This window comes from Aegilops tauschii, chromosome 7, assembly GCF_002575655.3.
Source record: "Aegilops tauschii subsp. strangulata cultivar AL8/78 chromosome 7, Aet v6.0, whole genome shotgun sequence".
In the NCBI taxonomy this organism is placed as follows: Eukaryota; Viridiplantae; Streptophyta; class Magnoliopsida; order Poales; family Poaceae; genus Aegilops; species Aegilops tauschii.
This window is the reverse complement of record NC_053041.3, coordinates 586272443-586286792: the sequence shown is the minus strand read 5'-3', so window position 1 is coordinate 586286792 and position 14350 is coordinate 586272443. Positions and strand designations below refer to the sequence as shown.

The window sequence follows — 14350 nt, the reverse complement described above, 5'->3', positions numbered from 1 at the left end:
GATGGGGTCCAAGTTCGTCTCAATGCGCCCAGTCTCTTCCTCGAAGTTTTGGCAGAATTCTGCACACACAGTGAAGTGGTGAGTCGACAGCTATATGACGAGTCGACAAACTGCAAATCAGTCGGACAAGGAAAGGTACCTTCAAGCATAAGTAACAGCTTCTTGGCGAGTCCTCCCAGATAAACCTCCAGCTCGTCCTTCTTCCGAGTGAGATCGCCAACTTTGTCAGTCAGAGTCACCTTGTCTTTCTTCAACTGCACGACTTCCTTGTTGGCTTCACTGATGCCAGTCTTCAGTTTGGTGTTTTCTTCTTTCAACTTGCCGACTGAAGCCAGCTTCTTGTCGGCAAGTTCGGTTTTCTCCCGCGCCGTTTTTTGTGCAGCAGCGAGGTCGAGGTCCTTCTGCTCCAGCGCTTGCTTCATTTTCTCTAAAGAAATAACATTCTTCAGTCGAGCTTGGAGTTGTCTGTTTTCATTACGCACATATATTCGAGTGGAGTCACTCGGTTCAAAAGGCAAAAAGTAAAGCTGGCAAAGCAAACAGTCGACAAGTGGTTACCTCCCATAGCAGTTGCTTCATCTTTAGCTTTCTGAAGATTTTGCTTGGCCAGTTCCAGATCAAGGTTGAGCTGAATTTGTTTCTGCTCCAAGTTAGTGAACTGGACCCCGAAGTCACAAGATTTCTGCAATCCATGAATAAGACACGTCAATCGACTGAGAAAGATCAACTGCTTCCGAGCGAAAAAGATACAAGTCCAGGTCATTACAGCAAAAAGAGTTCTAAGACTACTGTCGAATCAAACATTCAACAATAGTCTCAGGGACTACACCCGATGGGTGCACTTGGCGCACCCCCACTGGTTCTGCTTTCCACTCGACGTGGTTAAAAAAAGAAGTGTGTGGCAATACTTGTTCTCAGACCACGGCCGACTGCCCGCAGTCGACCGCGGTCTCGGGGACTACACCCAGTGGGTGCACTTGGCGTGCCCCCACTGGTCCGAATCCCACTCGGCACGACCGGTCTAGGCCGAGTGGAAGAACTGTAAAGAGATATTTTTGATAAAGACCCCCGCCGAATCAAACATTCGACGGCGGTCTCGGGGACTACACCCAGTGGGTGCACTCTGCGTGCCCCCACTGATTCAAAGATACACTCGACATGACATGTTCGACTCAAGTGAAAGAATTATACAGCAAAAGTTTAAACACCCAGTGGGTGTACAGATGCAAGGTGCAGACTCATGATAGATGCACATTAAAGGTTTCAAGACACTCATCCACGAACATCTTACGAATAATAAAAAAGCAGTTTCCAAGTACCGTATCCTAGCAAGAGTCAAGCCGAAGATCAGTCAGAAATCAACTAACCTGGACGTTGGCCTGGAGGGCTGAACTGACATCATAAGCAGCCTGGCTGGCCTCACGCACCACCTTCATCTGCTCCATCATAAGGCCTGCCTGGCGTATAGCTTCCTTAGCAGCGCTTACCTGGTCCTCTGGGGCAGGATGGACAGTGAAGAGTGAAGCTGGTGGAACAGTTGAAGCTGTCAGAGGATCCGATGCATGAGGTTGCATGGACGAAGCAGGGACTTGAGCGGTCGACGCCGAAGGATGAGCAGTCGACACAGGAGGGGCAAAAGAAACGGAAGCCTGAATCGGATCTCCGGATCGCTGGATCACTGATTCTGTAGCCGGTGTCGACTGGGGCACCTTGCTGGCAGGCACCCTCCTGCTCGAAGTCTTGCTTTTCCTCCCTGTGGTCTTCTGGGGCACATCTTCGTCGTCGTCTGGTAATTCAATGACGTTTTGCGGCACTGCAAATAATTCAATCATAAAGTTCAGTTGACCGACAGATCAATCGACAAGATAAAGACAAATTTGCAGAGTCATACCTGCTTTAGAAGTGGCTGCATCTTCAGTTTCCTCGTCATCTCCATCCTTGTAAATGTCCATGGAAGTCCCAGAAGTAGCAGCACTGCAAGTTTCAGAACTCACTCGGTCAGGCAGGAGAATGAATCGGCAACAAGTATAAGAGTCCCTAAGCAAAGGGTGAAAACAAAGCACTTACGCAGAGGCAACGGGAACGTTAACCTTGATCTTAGGCAGGGCCTTCCGAGGCTTTGAGGGCGCAACCTTGAGCTGCTTCGGGGCCTTTTCAGTCGGAACGGGGGAAGACGTCTGAGTGCGCTTCGAAATCTGCGTACTCGGCTCAGCCACTTTCCCACGGACACTTGCTGGGTCATGGGTCTGCTTGGAGCGTCTTTCAGAGCGAGATGGGGAGTCGACCTCCTCGCCGCTGCTTGAATCTTCATTTTCTTCCTCTTCTTCGTCATCAGATTTCCAGTCGGCGCTATCACCACCGCCCGCCTCTCCTTCATGATCTTGCTCTTCGTTGGGCATCGAGTACATCTCAGTATAGATCTACGAGGCAAAGAATTGAACAAGTATCAGTCAGGTTCAAAGACAGTTACAAATCAGAACAAAAGACACTCGGCAATAAAGGTCAAACCTTGTCTGGTTCATTGGAGGAGTCGAGTGGTTGAATTCTCCTGGACCCCCTGGGGTTGTCTTTGTTACCTGTGATGCCCTGCAACCACTGGTCCACCGTCTCCTCGGTGACTTCCTCCGGGTGAATCCGAGTGGTGTCATCAATACCCGAGTACATCCACATAGGATGATCGCGAGCCTGGAGTGGCTGGATGCGTCGACTGAGAAACACCTCCAGCAAATCCATGCCGGTCACACCATCATGGACTAATTGGACTACTCGTTCAACCAACATGTTCACCTCTGTTTTCTCTGCTGGAGTCACTTTCAAGGAAGAGGGCTGCTGGACCCGCTCCATGGAGAAGGGAGGAAGACCAGTCGACTGACCAGGAGTCGGTTGGTCCTCACAGTAAAACCAAGTCGACTGCCACCCTCTAACTGAATCAGGAAGAGTCATAGCTGGAAAAGTACTCCTACCCCTCATCTGAATCCCTGGACCTCCGCACATCTGGATCACGTGCGTCCTCTCATCACCCGGATTAGCCTTTTTCACAGACTGGGAATGGCAAGTAAAGATGTGTTTGAAGAGACCCCAATGCGGTCGACAACCCAGGAAATTCTCAGACATGGAAACAAATGCAGCGAGATATATGATGGTGTTGGGGGGAAAGTGATGAAGTTGGGCTCCGAAAAATTTCAAGAAACCCCGGAAAAACGGATGAGGGGGCAAAGACAAACCGCGGTCAACATGAGTCACGAGGAGGACACACTCACCCTCCTGCGCCTGCGGCTCGGTCTCGTTGCCCGGTAGCCTCCAAGATCCATGGGCGATCAAGCCCCCTTCGACCAGATCCTCCAGATCCTCCTTCGAGATCATGGACCGGATCCAGTCGCCCTGGATCCAGCCGGGCGGCAGGCCGGCCCTCGACGACGACCCCCTGACACGTCTTCTTGCCTTTCGCCGCCGCCGTCGCCTTCTTCGCACGCTCCAGGGCCACCGTCTTGTCCTTTCCCATCGCAGCAGACTGCGCACGGATGGGGCGGCGGCGTCGAGGGTGGAGCGAACGCGATGGAGAAGCAGAGGAGGAAGAAGGGGAATGGGGCGCACTGTGCAGAATACATTGGCCCCGACGCCTTATATAGGCCTGCTTCCGAGTGCCTGACTTGTGGGCACAAGCGATCCTGTCAAATCCCGCAACAGTCGCGCGCTTGGTACATGGCGAAAAAGGGGGCGCAAAGATCGAGGCGTCTCTGCTCAATCCGTTCCATTTACTGCGGTGCCCTCCTCCCCGCGCGCTTCCCCAAATTTTGAATCCCGTGAGATCCGGGAACAGCAGTGCAACCAATCGCGCCAAAGATTTCATACTACTCCAACACTCAAAGCATATCAGTATAAGTTCACTCGACGAACTCTGAATGGATCAAGGCGACTGAAAGTAAAGTTGAAGTTCCAGCATGGTTTGCCGACCCAGGTAAAATGCCTCCGAAGCATAGGAACCGGGTCGGAACCATCTTCAACTCCTCCTCCACTCGGACCTCGACCCATTCGGGGGATAATGACGATGACATGTATCTAGGGTAGGGTAATGGGCTTGACCTAGACACCCTTCCCAAGGACACTGCCCTACAGTCAAAGGCATTCAAAGTACAGCAACGTCTACCGACTGAAATCACCTCAGAGTACAACCCACTCGACCAACAATTCCACTCGGACAACCCAATTCCATTCGACCATACCAGAAACCACTCGAAATACAGAAGATCTAAAGTCATTCAGGATGGCAACGGTCAGGCGTTCACTCCGTAGTCTTAATGATCATTTATATGTCTTTATTATAGGCGTTACCAGTAACGTCTCACCTTAATGTACATTGAACCCCTTGTAACGTGGGCTGGCTGGGGTCCTGGCGCACTCTATATAAGCCACCCCCTCCGCTGGCACAAGGGTTCGCACCCCCTGTAACTTCACGCATAATCCAATCGACCAGGCCTCCGGGCACTGAGACGTAGGGTTGTTACTTTCTCCGCGAAGGGCCTGAACTCGTAAATCTTGCATGCACAACCTCATCGTAGCTAGGATCTTGCCTCCTCCTACGTACCCCCTATTCTACTGTCAGACTTACTCCCCCGACAAATGGCACTCCAGATAGAGCAGCAGAAGCTGAAAAGCATGGAGACGAACACAACTCGCGGGAACATCAAGGTACACTCTCGATCCAAGTTCCAAAGGCCTCAATTTCCTCATGGTCTCATGGCCCTGGTTCAGGAGAAGGCTCTGAGAATAGTCTGGAGCAATGGCCCTTTTTCAATTAGTAGAGGTTGGGGGACGCTTTGCCGGATGACTTAACGATCTGGTGTGTCTATAAGCCATATCAGACGGTTATGGATCACACATCGTGGTGGAACAGCCTAGCTAGCTCAGCTTGACTATGTTTATAATAAATTAAATTAACTACATAGGGTGTGAAGACATTTTTAATCAATCAACCTGCACAATTTCATGTCATATGCAAGAACATCTAGAGATAAAATAAATTCCTCTTGATCTTTTTAATACAAAAGGTAAATCGACATTCTTTTTGGTTGATTTTTGCAGGTTCTCCATCTATAGCATTTCATATTTTTTCTAAAACTTCTCGAAGATGCGAAACCAACTCCAATTGACTGGTTTAAGGTTTGGACGGTGGTTCCATATTCTAAGATTCCCTAAACACATGAAACAATTCAAGACTGAATGCTCTAACGGTCAAACATGATAAGTATCAATAGTAACCAAGATCATATATAGACGAAAAGCCAAGTAAATGGTTGTCTCTCCTCATTTCTTACATGACATAAATAGTTTATTTTTAATGATTTTTGAAGGTTATCATTTCGTAGCATTCCCTCGATTCATGAAGTTTTTCATTTTGAAGCCAAACATACAAAATCATTATTCAAATTAAATATAGGACCATTTTAAACATTTTAGATAGTTTAAGGATCAATTTAGACATTTTCATGGATTAGGGTTGAAGTTAGACCATGCACAATGGTCAAATGGTTAAAATAGACTTTGCACTATAATTTAACATGTAAAACATTCTCATATTTTTCCATTGTGCAACAGAGGAAGACATATAGAGAACTTGGAAAAGGCAACACAAACTTGAATATTCTACATACCGGCAATAGTAATATGTTGTTAACCAAAGTTTTACTATTTATAATCCATCCCAAAGATTTCTAGCATATACACAGATATTAGGAGATGAAGTGTATGTGTAGAGTAATTAACTAAATTATTTTGTTTTTCGTGAATTACAAATTATTTAGTTAAATTTTGGGTTGTCTAGATGACCTGGGAGGAAACAAAAGGCACTTCAACAAATGTTCATTTATTAATTATGTTTAATATATTTAACAAAATACCTGTGGCATGCTATGTCGAGCGCTATGGAAAAATCCATAGTTGTATAAATGCTAGGGATGCATAACATATACAATTCCATAAAAATATAAATATGTGTGTCATGTGCAAAAATATATAGAGATAAATAAATTCGTCCTGCTGGTTCTTGGTCCGTACATAGCATCCCTCATGTTCATGATATTTAGATTTCTTCTGAAATTCCAAAGATACAAAACCACCCTAAATAACTTGGTTGAGGTTTGAATAGTGGTTTCATATTCTAAGATCTCACAACATATGAAATGATTCACATGTGTGGACAGTGGAGAATGCTACAAAGTAATAAAATGTGAGAAACATCAACTAACTTGATCATCTATGTTCCATCCAAGAATTACGGAAGTTAAATGAATCTCTCTTGTAATTTTTACACACGATACGGGTAGTTGTATTTTCTCATGATTTTTTGCGGATATCATTTCATAACACTCTTTACATCCATGATTTTTGTTTTCATATTTTTGAAAGTCTTGAAATACAAAATCATATTTTGAAACATAACTACGGTTCATTTAATAAGTTTAGAAAATTCAAGGTTTAATTTAGTCAATTTCATAGTTTGGGGTTCAAGTTAGAACAAGCACAACAATTCTGTGTGCAAAATAGTTTTTTCTCTATATTTTTAACCTGTAAAATACTCTCATATTTAATCATTATGAGAGAGAAGGGCGTAAACAACATTGAAAAGCAACACAAACTTGACTATTCTACAGAGCGCAAGTTGTTATATTGGGTAAGCAAAATTTTAAAATTATATAAGTCACCCCGTAATAAGCATAGACATGTATCTTATGAGATAAATCATCATATATGTATGTATTTTACAGAATTCTTAGAACTTTTATGTACTTTTATTTCTTTTTTATTTTAGGGTAATCTAAAGTTCTGGACTAACGATCAAAGAGTGAAAAAATGCACTATGACACATTCTCGCGGATTAATTACTTTTGATGTGTAAAAGTACCACTAGCATTCCAGGTACAGCTATAGCTACCTAGGGAAAGGATTTCAAAAGGCCGCGTCATTGTCCCTATGTATAATCTAAACTGAACTGGTAAGGCATCCGTGAATCTGGATTTGTTGATTGAGATATGGACAGATGGAACTTTTTTCTCCTTTTCCCTGCTCTAAGAATGTGATCCGAAAGTCCACGGTTCATTTCCCATATGTAGATAATGCTTCATTTTCTCTGATAGCGACGTCACTAGATTGCTAGGTGGATAGGTAATCACAAACTGCTACCTTGACTTGATGGTGTTTTATCCTACCTGCAAGGTTCCAATGGCCGCCACATATATATAAACTGTTGGTCGATAAATTCCCGTGGGAAGAGGAGAACTTTGTATCGATCTGATCCTTGGGACTTTTTTTTGGACAAATCCTTGGAACTATCCGAACGGCATAATTATGTAACCTAATTTGCCAAGTCATATCTATGTATGTGCGCCTCGTATAGTTGGTCAAAAGTTAAATTTTTTTGTCTAGCTAGCCATCTCTTTCTCCAATCAACACAAGGCAACAAATTGAGTTAGCAACTTGAACTCTATAAACTTCTTGAAATAGAATTTTCTAAAACGAGAACATATACGTTTCCACATGCTTTCACACAGCCATGCCAGCAATGGCCATATATACATATTCACATTCACTACATGCGTTTGGTTTCCCATTGCCCTGGGGAAATCCATGCATGGCATGTCAGAGAGTTGAATTGACTTTAGACATATATTTCAGCTAGCTAGCCTGATGTCCTACTTCTCTGACTGATTTAAGTCTATCGAACGCAGTCAACTGTACGTACGTATGTATCGACATCTCAACAAGCATAGGCCATGCGAATGTTGCTATATACTTCCTCCGTATAAAGTTAGTACAAAGTCGGGTCACTTATTTTGGGACGGATGGAGTACTATAGTTTTCTTGAGTAAGTTTGTCAAACCTAGCGACGGAGAGTGTGACAGAAAATAAATGCTGAGACGTTTTCTTTTCTTTTTTGAGATGAATGCTGAGACGTTGAACAAGCTTGAATCTCACATACGAAGTGGACAACGTCTTGGTTAGTTTGTCAAACGGGCGAACTGTTCACATATATGCCTGTCACACTGTGCAGGGAAGAGACCCAGACAAATCAATTAAGTCTGAGCTTGATGGGTTGACGCATATATATGTGATAAATACAGCTTATATATGTGAAAGAATTTTGATGTCTCTCGTACGTGGACAGGCCAACGTTTTCTCGAATTTAGGCTTGTTCCTCTTGATTCTTCCCGGCCTCTGTTCTCTAGGTATCTACCTTTCTGAGAGCAAGTTATGTGAGCATGGATGTTTGACTGGACTAGGTCAGCAAAGTCAGCCTCTTCTCTCTCTTTCTCCCTTGCACATTCCATTCATCGCGGAAATTGGCAATGGCTCCTAGGTGCATATATAGTACGCTTGTACTTTTAAAGTAGTACCTGAGCTTCGAGTTCATCATTGTTTGGCCAAACCAAAACTCTCTCTCTCTCTCTCTCTCTCTCTCTCTCTCTCTCTCTCTCTCTCTCTCTACATATATATTGGAACTTGGGTTTGTGATTGATCGGAGGATCGAGTTGAAGGCCAGATAGCTTAGCTGCAGGGGGAGGACGATAAAAGCATGAGAGGATTTGAGAGGAGGGGCGTCCGGCAGTACAACCGGTCGGATGAGCCACGGATGCGTTGGACGGAGGAGCTTCACCGGCAGTTCATCGAGGCCGTCGACTGCCTCGGCGGCCAGGACGGTCAGTTCTTGCTTCTTGCTTGCTTCTCACACGTTTTTATTTTTTGACGGTGCATCCTAATTGCACAGTTGCATGCATGGATGATATGCATGAACATTGATGATCTCATCGATTTGCACTGCCGGACGACCGACCTGTCAAAAATTGTGGATATTTCACGGTATGGATCGATTTAAAGGGTAGCTATTGCTTTAGTCGTGCGGTAGGTTAATTAGGCCGGAGTTGGTTCAAGTTCATGGCAGAAAGGAAACAAAGAAAGTCCCACATGATATGCATGCATGATGAAAAATGATACTCCCGCCGTTCCATCAAATTGATGCTCGCTCACAACCGCGTGCTTGATCTCTCTGTCTCTCTCTAATCTCTCCTTTATTATTGGCTGACTTTGGCAATAAGTGACAGCGAACCTGCCATTTTGCAAAAATAAAACACCACTCATCATGATTTTGATCAATCTTTTCTACAGTTTGTATATTGCGTACATCCTTTATTTGCCATTCATCGGTGCTCTCGTCACAACGTAACCAAGAGTACCAATTTTTAGTTCATTTCTTCACGGCCGGTCGATGAACTGGTGCTAACATCAATTATGTTCACACATCATGTCTGCGCAGAGGCAACACCAAAGCGAATTCTTCAGCTGATGGGCACAAAGGGAGTCAGCATATCTCACATCAAAAGCCATCTCCAGATGTACAGATCAAGCTCTAGCGGCAGCGGCAGCAGCAATCCACCCCATGCATCAGTGAATCGTTGTCAAGATCACTGCGTCGATGGGCACATCACGGCAACATCGGCTTCAGACAGGATCGACATTCCCTCTTACGCTGTGTTTGGTCGCGGCCACCACTCGATGTTACCGCCGTGCCAATTGTGAGTACTACCAAGAATTGGATCATCAATTCCGCTTTTAATTAATTTTTATACGCTTGTATGATTGAGTTTATTAAACATGCTAGCTATTATCTCATTGCACAGACCGTCCATCGAGGAGGTTTTCAGGAGCTGGGAGCAGAGTAGAGGGCGGCTGCAATGGAACTCCTCCGGCATGCTAAATACACCAGAGAAGGTAGGGGGAACTAGTAGTAGTTATCAAGTGTTTTCGTTAGTTTTTTTTAGCATAAAGTGTTTTCGTTAGTTAATTTGATTGTGTACATCGAGTAATGTACTCACACGGACTGGTTCTTACGGATTCAAGGATTGTAATTAGGTGGTAGTTTTTGATAGGAGATTAGGAGGGAGGCAGGGCCCACCCCCATGAAAATAGGTGTGTGTGTGGGGGGGGGGGGGGGGGTTTAATTAGCGTTTAGATACCTGTATTTTTCCGTGCGTCTAGGATTATTGTTGTACATCTTTCCTGATGTCTTGACTAGCTCTTGGCGTCATGTTGATGCGGAGATCAGATGTAATTGATATCTTTTCTATAGTAATGAGTCATACTTATCAATAAAAAAGCTAGAGACAAGCATGAATTAACTTATACTTATACGCAAACCAACCATTAAAAGTTAACATATCAACAAATCTAGAGGAAGCAAATATTACTCAAATTAATTGTCTTTCTTACTTACCATCCACTATACATGCATGTGCTATATATGTTTTCAAACAAAGATGAAGCTTCTAGCTAGAATGTGCTACTAGGAATGTCAAGAGCCAGTCAAGACATCAAATATAGCAATGAAGAAAGACATTGGTAGTGATTGTCATATGTTAATCTTCTTGACATGGCTAATTAACCATGTACATTGTTGTAGGCGACTGGCTGGTCACATCACGCTAATGGCAAGATGTGTCAGAAGCAGCAGCGGGCAGCGGTGGGGTGTGACCTGACGCTATCGGTTGGCCGGTGGGAGGAGGAGGTCGCGAGTAGTGACACTGACATCTCGAGCACGACCACTGAGGAGGCCGTCGTGCCGGCAAGGGGTCAAGGGGCTAGTGGCCACCGCCGCCCTGAGGCTTCCGCTGATCTGAACCTTGACCTGAACCTCGATCTTGCCATCTCATCTTCTTGGCTCTGATGTGTTATCTATAACCTGCTATGTAAATATATAGAGTTGCATTTTTCTAGAGGTACATAATATGTATATTTCGATTGATGTATGGTAGATCAATAGAAATGCGGGTTGCTTTTATGGCAGTTGACTAATCCTTTGGTCTAGTTGACGAACTGCCGCACCTTTGCTATTTGCCACCCTGCTGAGCATGCCAGAATCGCTAATCTTCTTAATTCCAAGATTGGTTCCTTTCTGACCAAGTATTATTGAGCTTGAAGTTGAATTTCATCGTATTGAGCTTAAAGTTGGATCTACAGGTGCTACTTGGCGGTTATACTATGGGATTTTATCACCTTTCTGCGACTAATCATGGTAGTTTCGACAAATATCACAATGCTTTTTACTGTAACAGGATAGACAACAAGAAGAAATACTGATTAGTTAAATGAAAAATCATTTGCAGACCCAAAACCTATGGGGGTTGGGAATCATTAAAACCTCCTTAATGAACAAATGTATAATCATGAAGTGGTGTTGGCGCATTCACCATGATTCGCTTCAAGTGTTATGGCTTAAACTCCAAATGTCCAAGTATTTTTCTGACGTGGATCCCTTAAATGCCAACCCTACGGGAGGGTCTAGAATCCAAATTCTGGAAATCTTTGGTGAACGTTTGTGATGAATTTTGTTCTTTGGTCAAATTTGAGGCTAGTTTGGTGACCATGGTTGGCTTTTGGTTAGACCGGAGGCAGGAGGGTGACCCCCTTAGGATCTCTTCCCCGGTTATGTTTTCCTATTACTCTATCCAAATATCTCCATTTCAAAGGTAGCTGCTAATAACTGGGATTTTGGTTTCCACCGATCCTTGTCTCCTGTAGAGGTGGCGAACTGGGAAGAGCTCACTGCCCTGTTCCCAAACCTCTCAGAGGCTTCTGATCAGCTCCTTTGTCCTCACTCGTCCTCTGGCAAGTGTTTACTCCAATCGTTGCGTAGGGGCGACACTCCAATTGATTCAATGGCGTTTGTGATGCACATATCCCTCTTAAGATCAAAATATTCCTTTGGCAGGCAATCATGCATCGTCTCCCAGCTAGTGATAAAAATTTAAAACACAATGGCAATGCTATGGCGACATGTTCTCTTTATGGAGAGAACGAAAACACAGTGCACATCCTATTTAGATGTGTTGTAGATAAACTCGCTTGGAGTTGCATTTGATCATGGCTGAATGCTGACTAGAATCCAATCAATTTTCCTGATCTGTTCCTGCTTTTCGCTAATCAATCGAGGCAATTTATCCGTGTTTTTTGGTTTCCTTTTCCCGTGCTTTCTCGGTATTTATGGAAAACTTGTAACAAGTTTACCGTTGAACTTATTTTCCCTATTCGACCCTCTGATTGCTTGTTCAAAATGACTGCTCTCTTGTAGCAGTGGAGTCCGCTCGTTAAAGCTATGGATGTCGCTGCCAACTCACTGGTGATCTCCAGGATTGGCGCAACTACTATCTCTCTCTCCTAGCTAGGTTCATCGCCCCTGCCTAGCTAGTTTCATCGCGTGACTATTCACCGACCACGAGGATTTCGATTTTGGCTACAAACTCATAGAAAAAGGTGTGGCTGTGAGCTAGGCTAGGCACCGCCTCTTTGACTTTGCACCAAGCAAGAAAAAGTTACATGTGGATCCGGTCAAGTTACATGTCAATTAACTTGCCTCCCCTCCTCCCTCCCATAGCTTTCACCCGGAAGTGAGCTAAATGGTTTAGATCACATGTTTAATCTATCAGACTGGTTTTGTGTGTGTCATCACAATTTGAAGTTTTGTTTGCCGATAGACTAGTTGCTCCCGTGCGTAGTACGCAATTCGGTGCATCAACTAGTAGTTCACTAAGGATTTAGTTGGACGCGCCGAAGCAGGCCGCATGAGTTCCAGCCTTTTGGCTCGTCACTAATAGCTTCTTTTTTGGGCACGCCATGCTATCATCAACGGTCATCACACTGCCATGTGTCCCGTCCACCTAGATCCAATCTCCGACGCAAAGTTTGGACTCCACTAAGAGCTAGCCATGTATAGTCAATATTGTAATGGACTCCACTAAGAGCTAACCATGTATAGTCAATATTATTTAGTAGAATATTTTTTGAAACAGTTGTCCAAAGACCTCACTCTACTAAATAAGTAGAAGAGAGTTATTAGGTAACTATAGGAAACCCACACAATAGATACTTGTCCACAAACAAATAGGACACCCTCGATCGACCAACTTATCTACCAACACAGACTTAACAAACTCGATCAAGGACGGGGCCAACTTTTGATCTTGAGAAGCACCAGTTGCCTGGTTTAGTATTGTAAACTTTATGAGGGAGTGGATATAACAAACTTATCAGCAAACAGGAGTTCTAATGCCCGTGCTCACCCCTCGTCTCTGTCTTTGAATGCAGTTGCAAAACCATCATTGTGGCCATTGAGCAACATGAATATGGCTAATTCAACTTTATCCTGGATAACCAAATTGGAGACACCCATAGTTGCAACAACATGGTGGTATCCTGCAAAAAGAAACATGGTGGTGTCCGTTCACACCGCTTAACAAACTCGATCAAGGACGGGTGCCAAGTTTTTTTCCCCAATGTTCCATACCATATCGTAGAAAAATTGCGACTCCAAAACAAGAATTTCTAGCGATCGTCCGTTCATTTCACATTCCACACCACAGAACAAAATCCGTAGGCAGAAGAACAACTCGTCAATGTCGATATGATCAACGCGTAGGGTGCAAATAGAAAGAAAAAGAACGTGCAGCAGTAACTTCGGGTGTAAGTCTGGTTGACTTTGCCGATTCTTGCATCAAGTGTTCAGAGTTCAGACCGGGCTTTGATATTTTTGACAGGTTTGAAAAAGTAACAACCAGAAGAGGCAATAATTCTTGCGGAGCTTTGGATGGTTGCTCTATGAGTTAACTCTCGCTGTATGCCGTTGAAAAACACTACTGCTGGTAACTAATTGCCGTACAGGATGGTGTATGTGATACGTATCCGTATTATTCGGACAAACTAATCAAGTGAAAAATTCTACTACTACTAGTATACTCCCTTCGTTTCTAAATATAAGTCTTTTTAGAGATTCCAATATGGACTACATACGAAGCAAAATGCATGAATCTACACTTCAAAATATGTTTATATACATCCGTATGTAGTCTATAATGACATCTTTAAAAAAACTTATATTTAGGAACAGAGGGAGTAGATAATAAAGATCACTTGCATTCGGTCGATAATCACAGCAGATTATAGTACTGCCAAACTTTCTCAATTTGAAATCTTCTGCTCTACCGGTACGTACTTGCATCCACATGTACCACGTGATTGGATTAATTAGTCGAATGTGGGTTGCGTGCGCACTGCGGCGCCATAGAAGCTTTGGAGTTTTAGCTGCCCCGAGAAAGAAAGGAGCTTTGCAGTTTGGAGGCATGCAACGCGAGCGAGATGCCGTCCGACGGCGCACCACGAATTGGGGTGCTACCTTTTTAGGTCTTTGGAAACATATTCCATTCGGTTTGGCAGGATAAAAAGTCACACAAGTTTTTCATACTATAGCTCACCATTCATTTTTAACTGTAAAAGTAACACGAGTTGGTAGAAGCTCGTATTGGCAATT

General features: G+C 44.0%; 1 protein-coding gene across 1 annotated transcript; it reads left to right on the top strand.

The window, feature by feature from the left end:
• The first annotated feature begins 8385 nt into the window (after window positions 1-8385).
• LOC109764491 (myb family transcription factor MPH1) lies at window positions 8386-10989 on the top strand. The gene is made up of 4 exons (XM_040394839.3): window positions 8386-8693; window positions 9308-9566; window positions 9672-9762; window positions 10451-10989. The coding sequence occupies exons 1-4, from the start codon at window positions 8570-8572 to the stop codon at window positions 10712-10714; spliced, it is 738 nt and encodes a 245-aa protein (XP_040250773.1). The 5' UTR covers window positions 8386-8569; the 3' UTR covers window positions 10715-10989.
• The last annotated feature ends 3361 nt before the right edge of the window (window positions 10990-14350 follow it).

What these genes read in the sequence shown, in the direction of transcription:
- LOC109764491 (XM_040394839.3), top strand. Translation starts at nt 8,570, where the DNA reads ATGAGAGGATTTGAGAGGAGGGGCGTCCGGCAGTACAACCGGTCGGAT. An exon ending in CTGCCTCGGCGGCCAGGACG is followed by an intron (nt 8,694 to 9,307) that starts GTCAGTTCTTGC and finishes ATGTCTGCGCAG; the next exon opens with AGGCAACACCAAAGCGAATT. An exon ending in TGCTAAATACACCAGAGAAG is followed by an intron (nt 9,763 to 10,450) that starts GTAGGGGGAACT and finishes ACATTGTTGTAG; the next exon opens with GCGACTGGCTGGTCACATCA.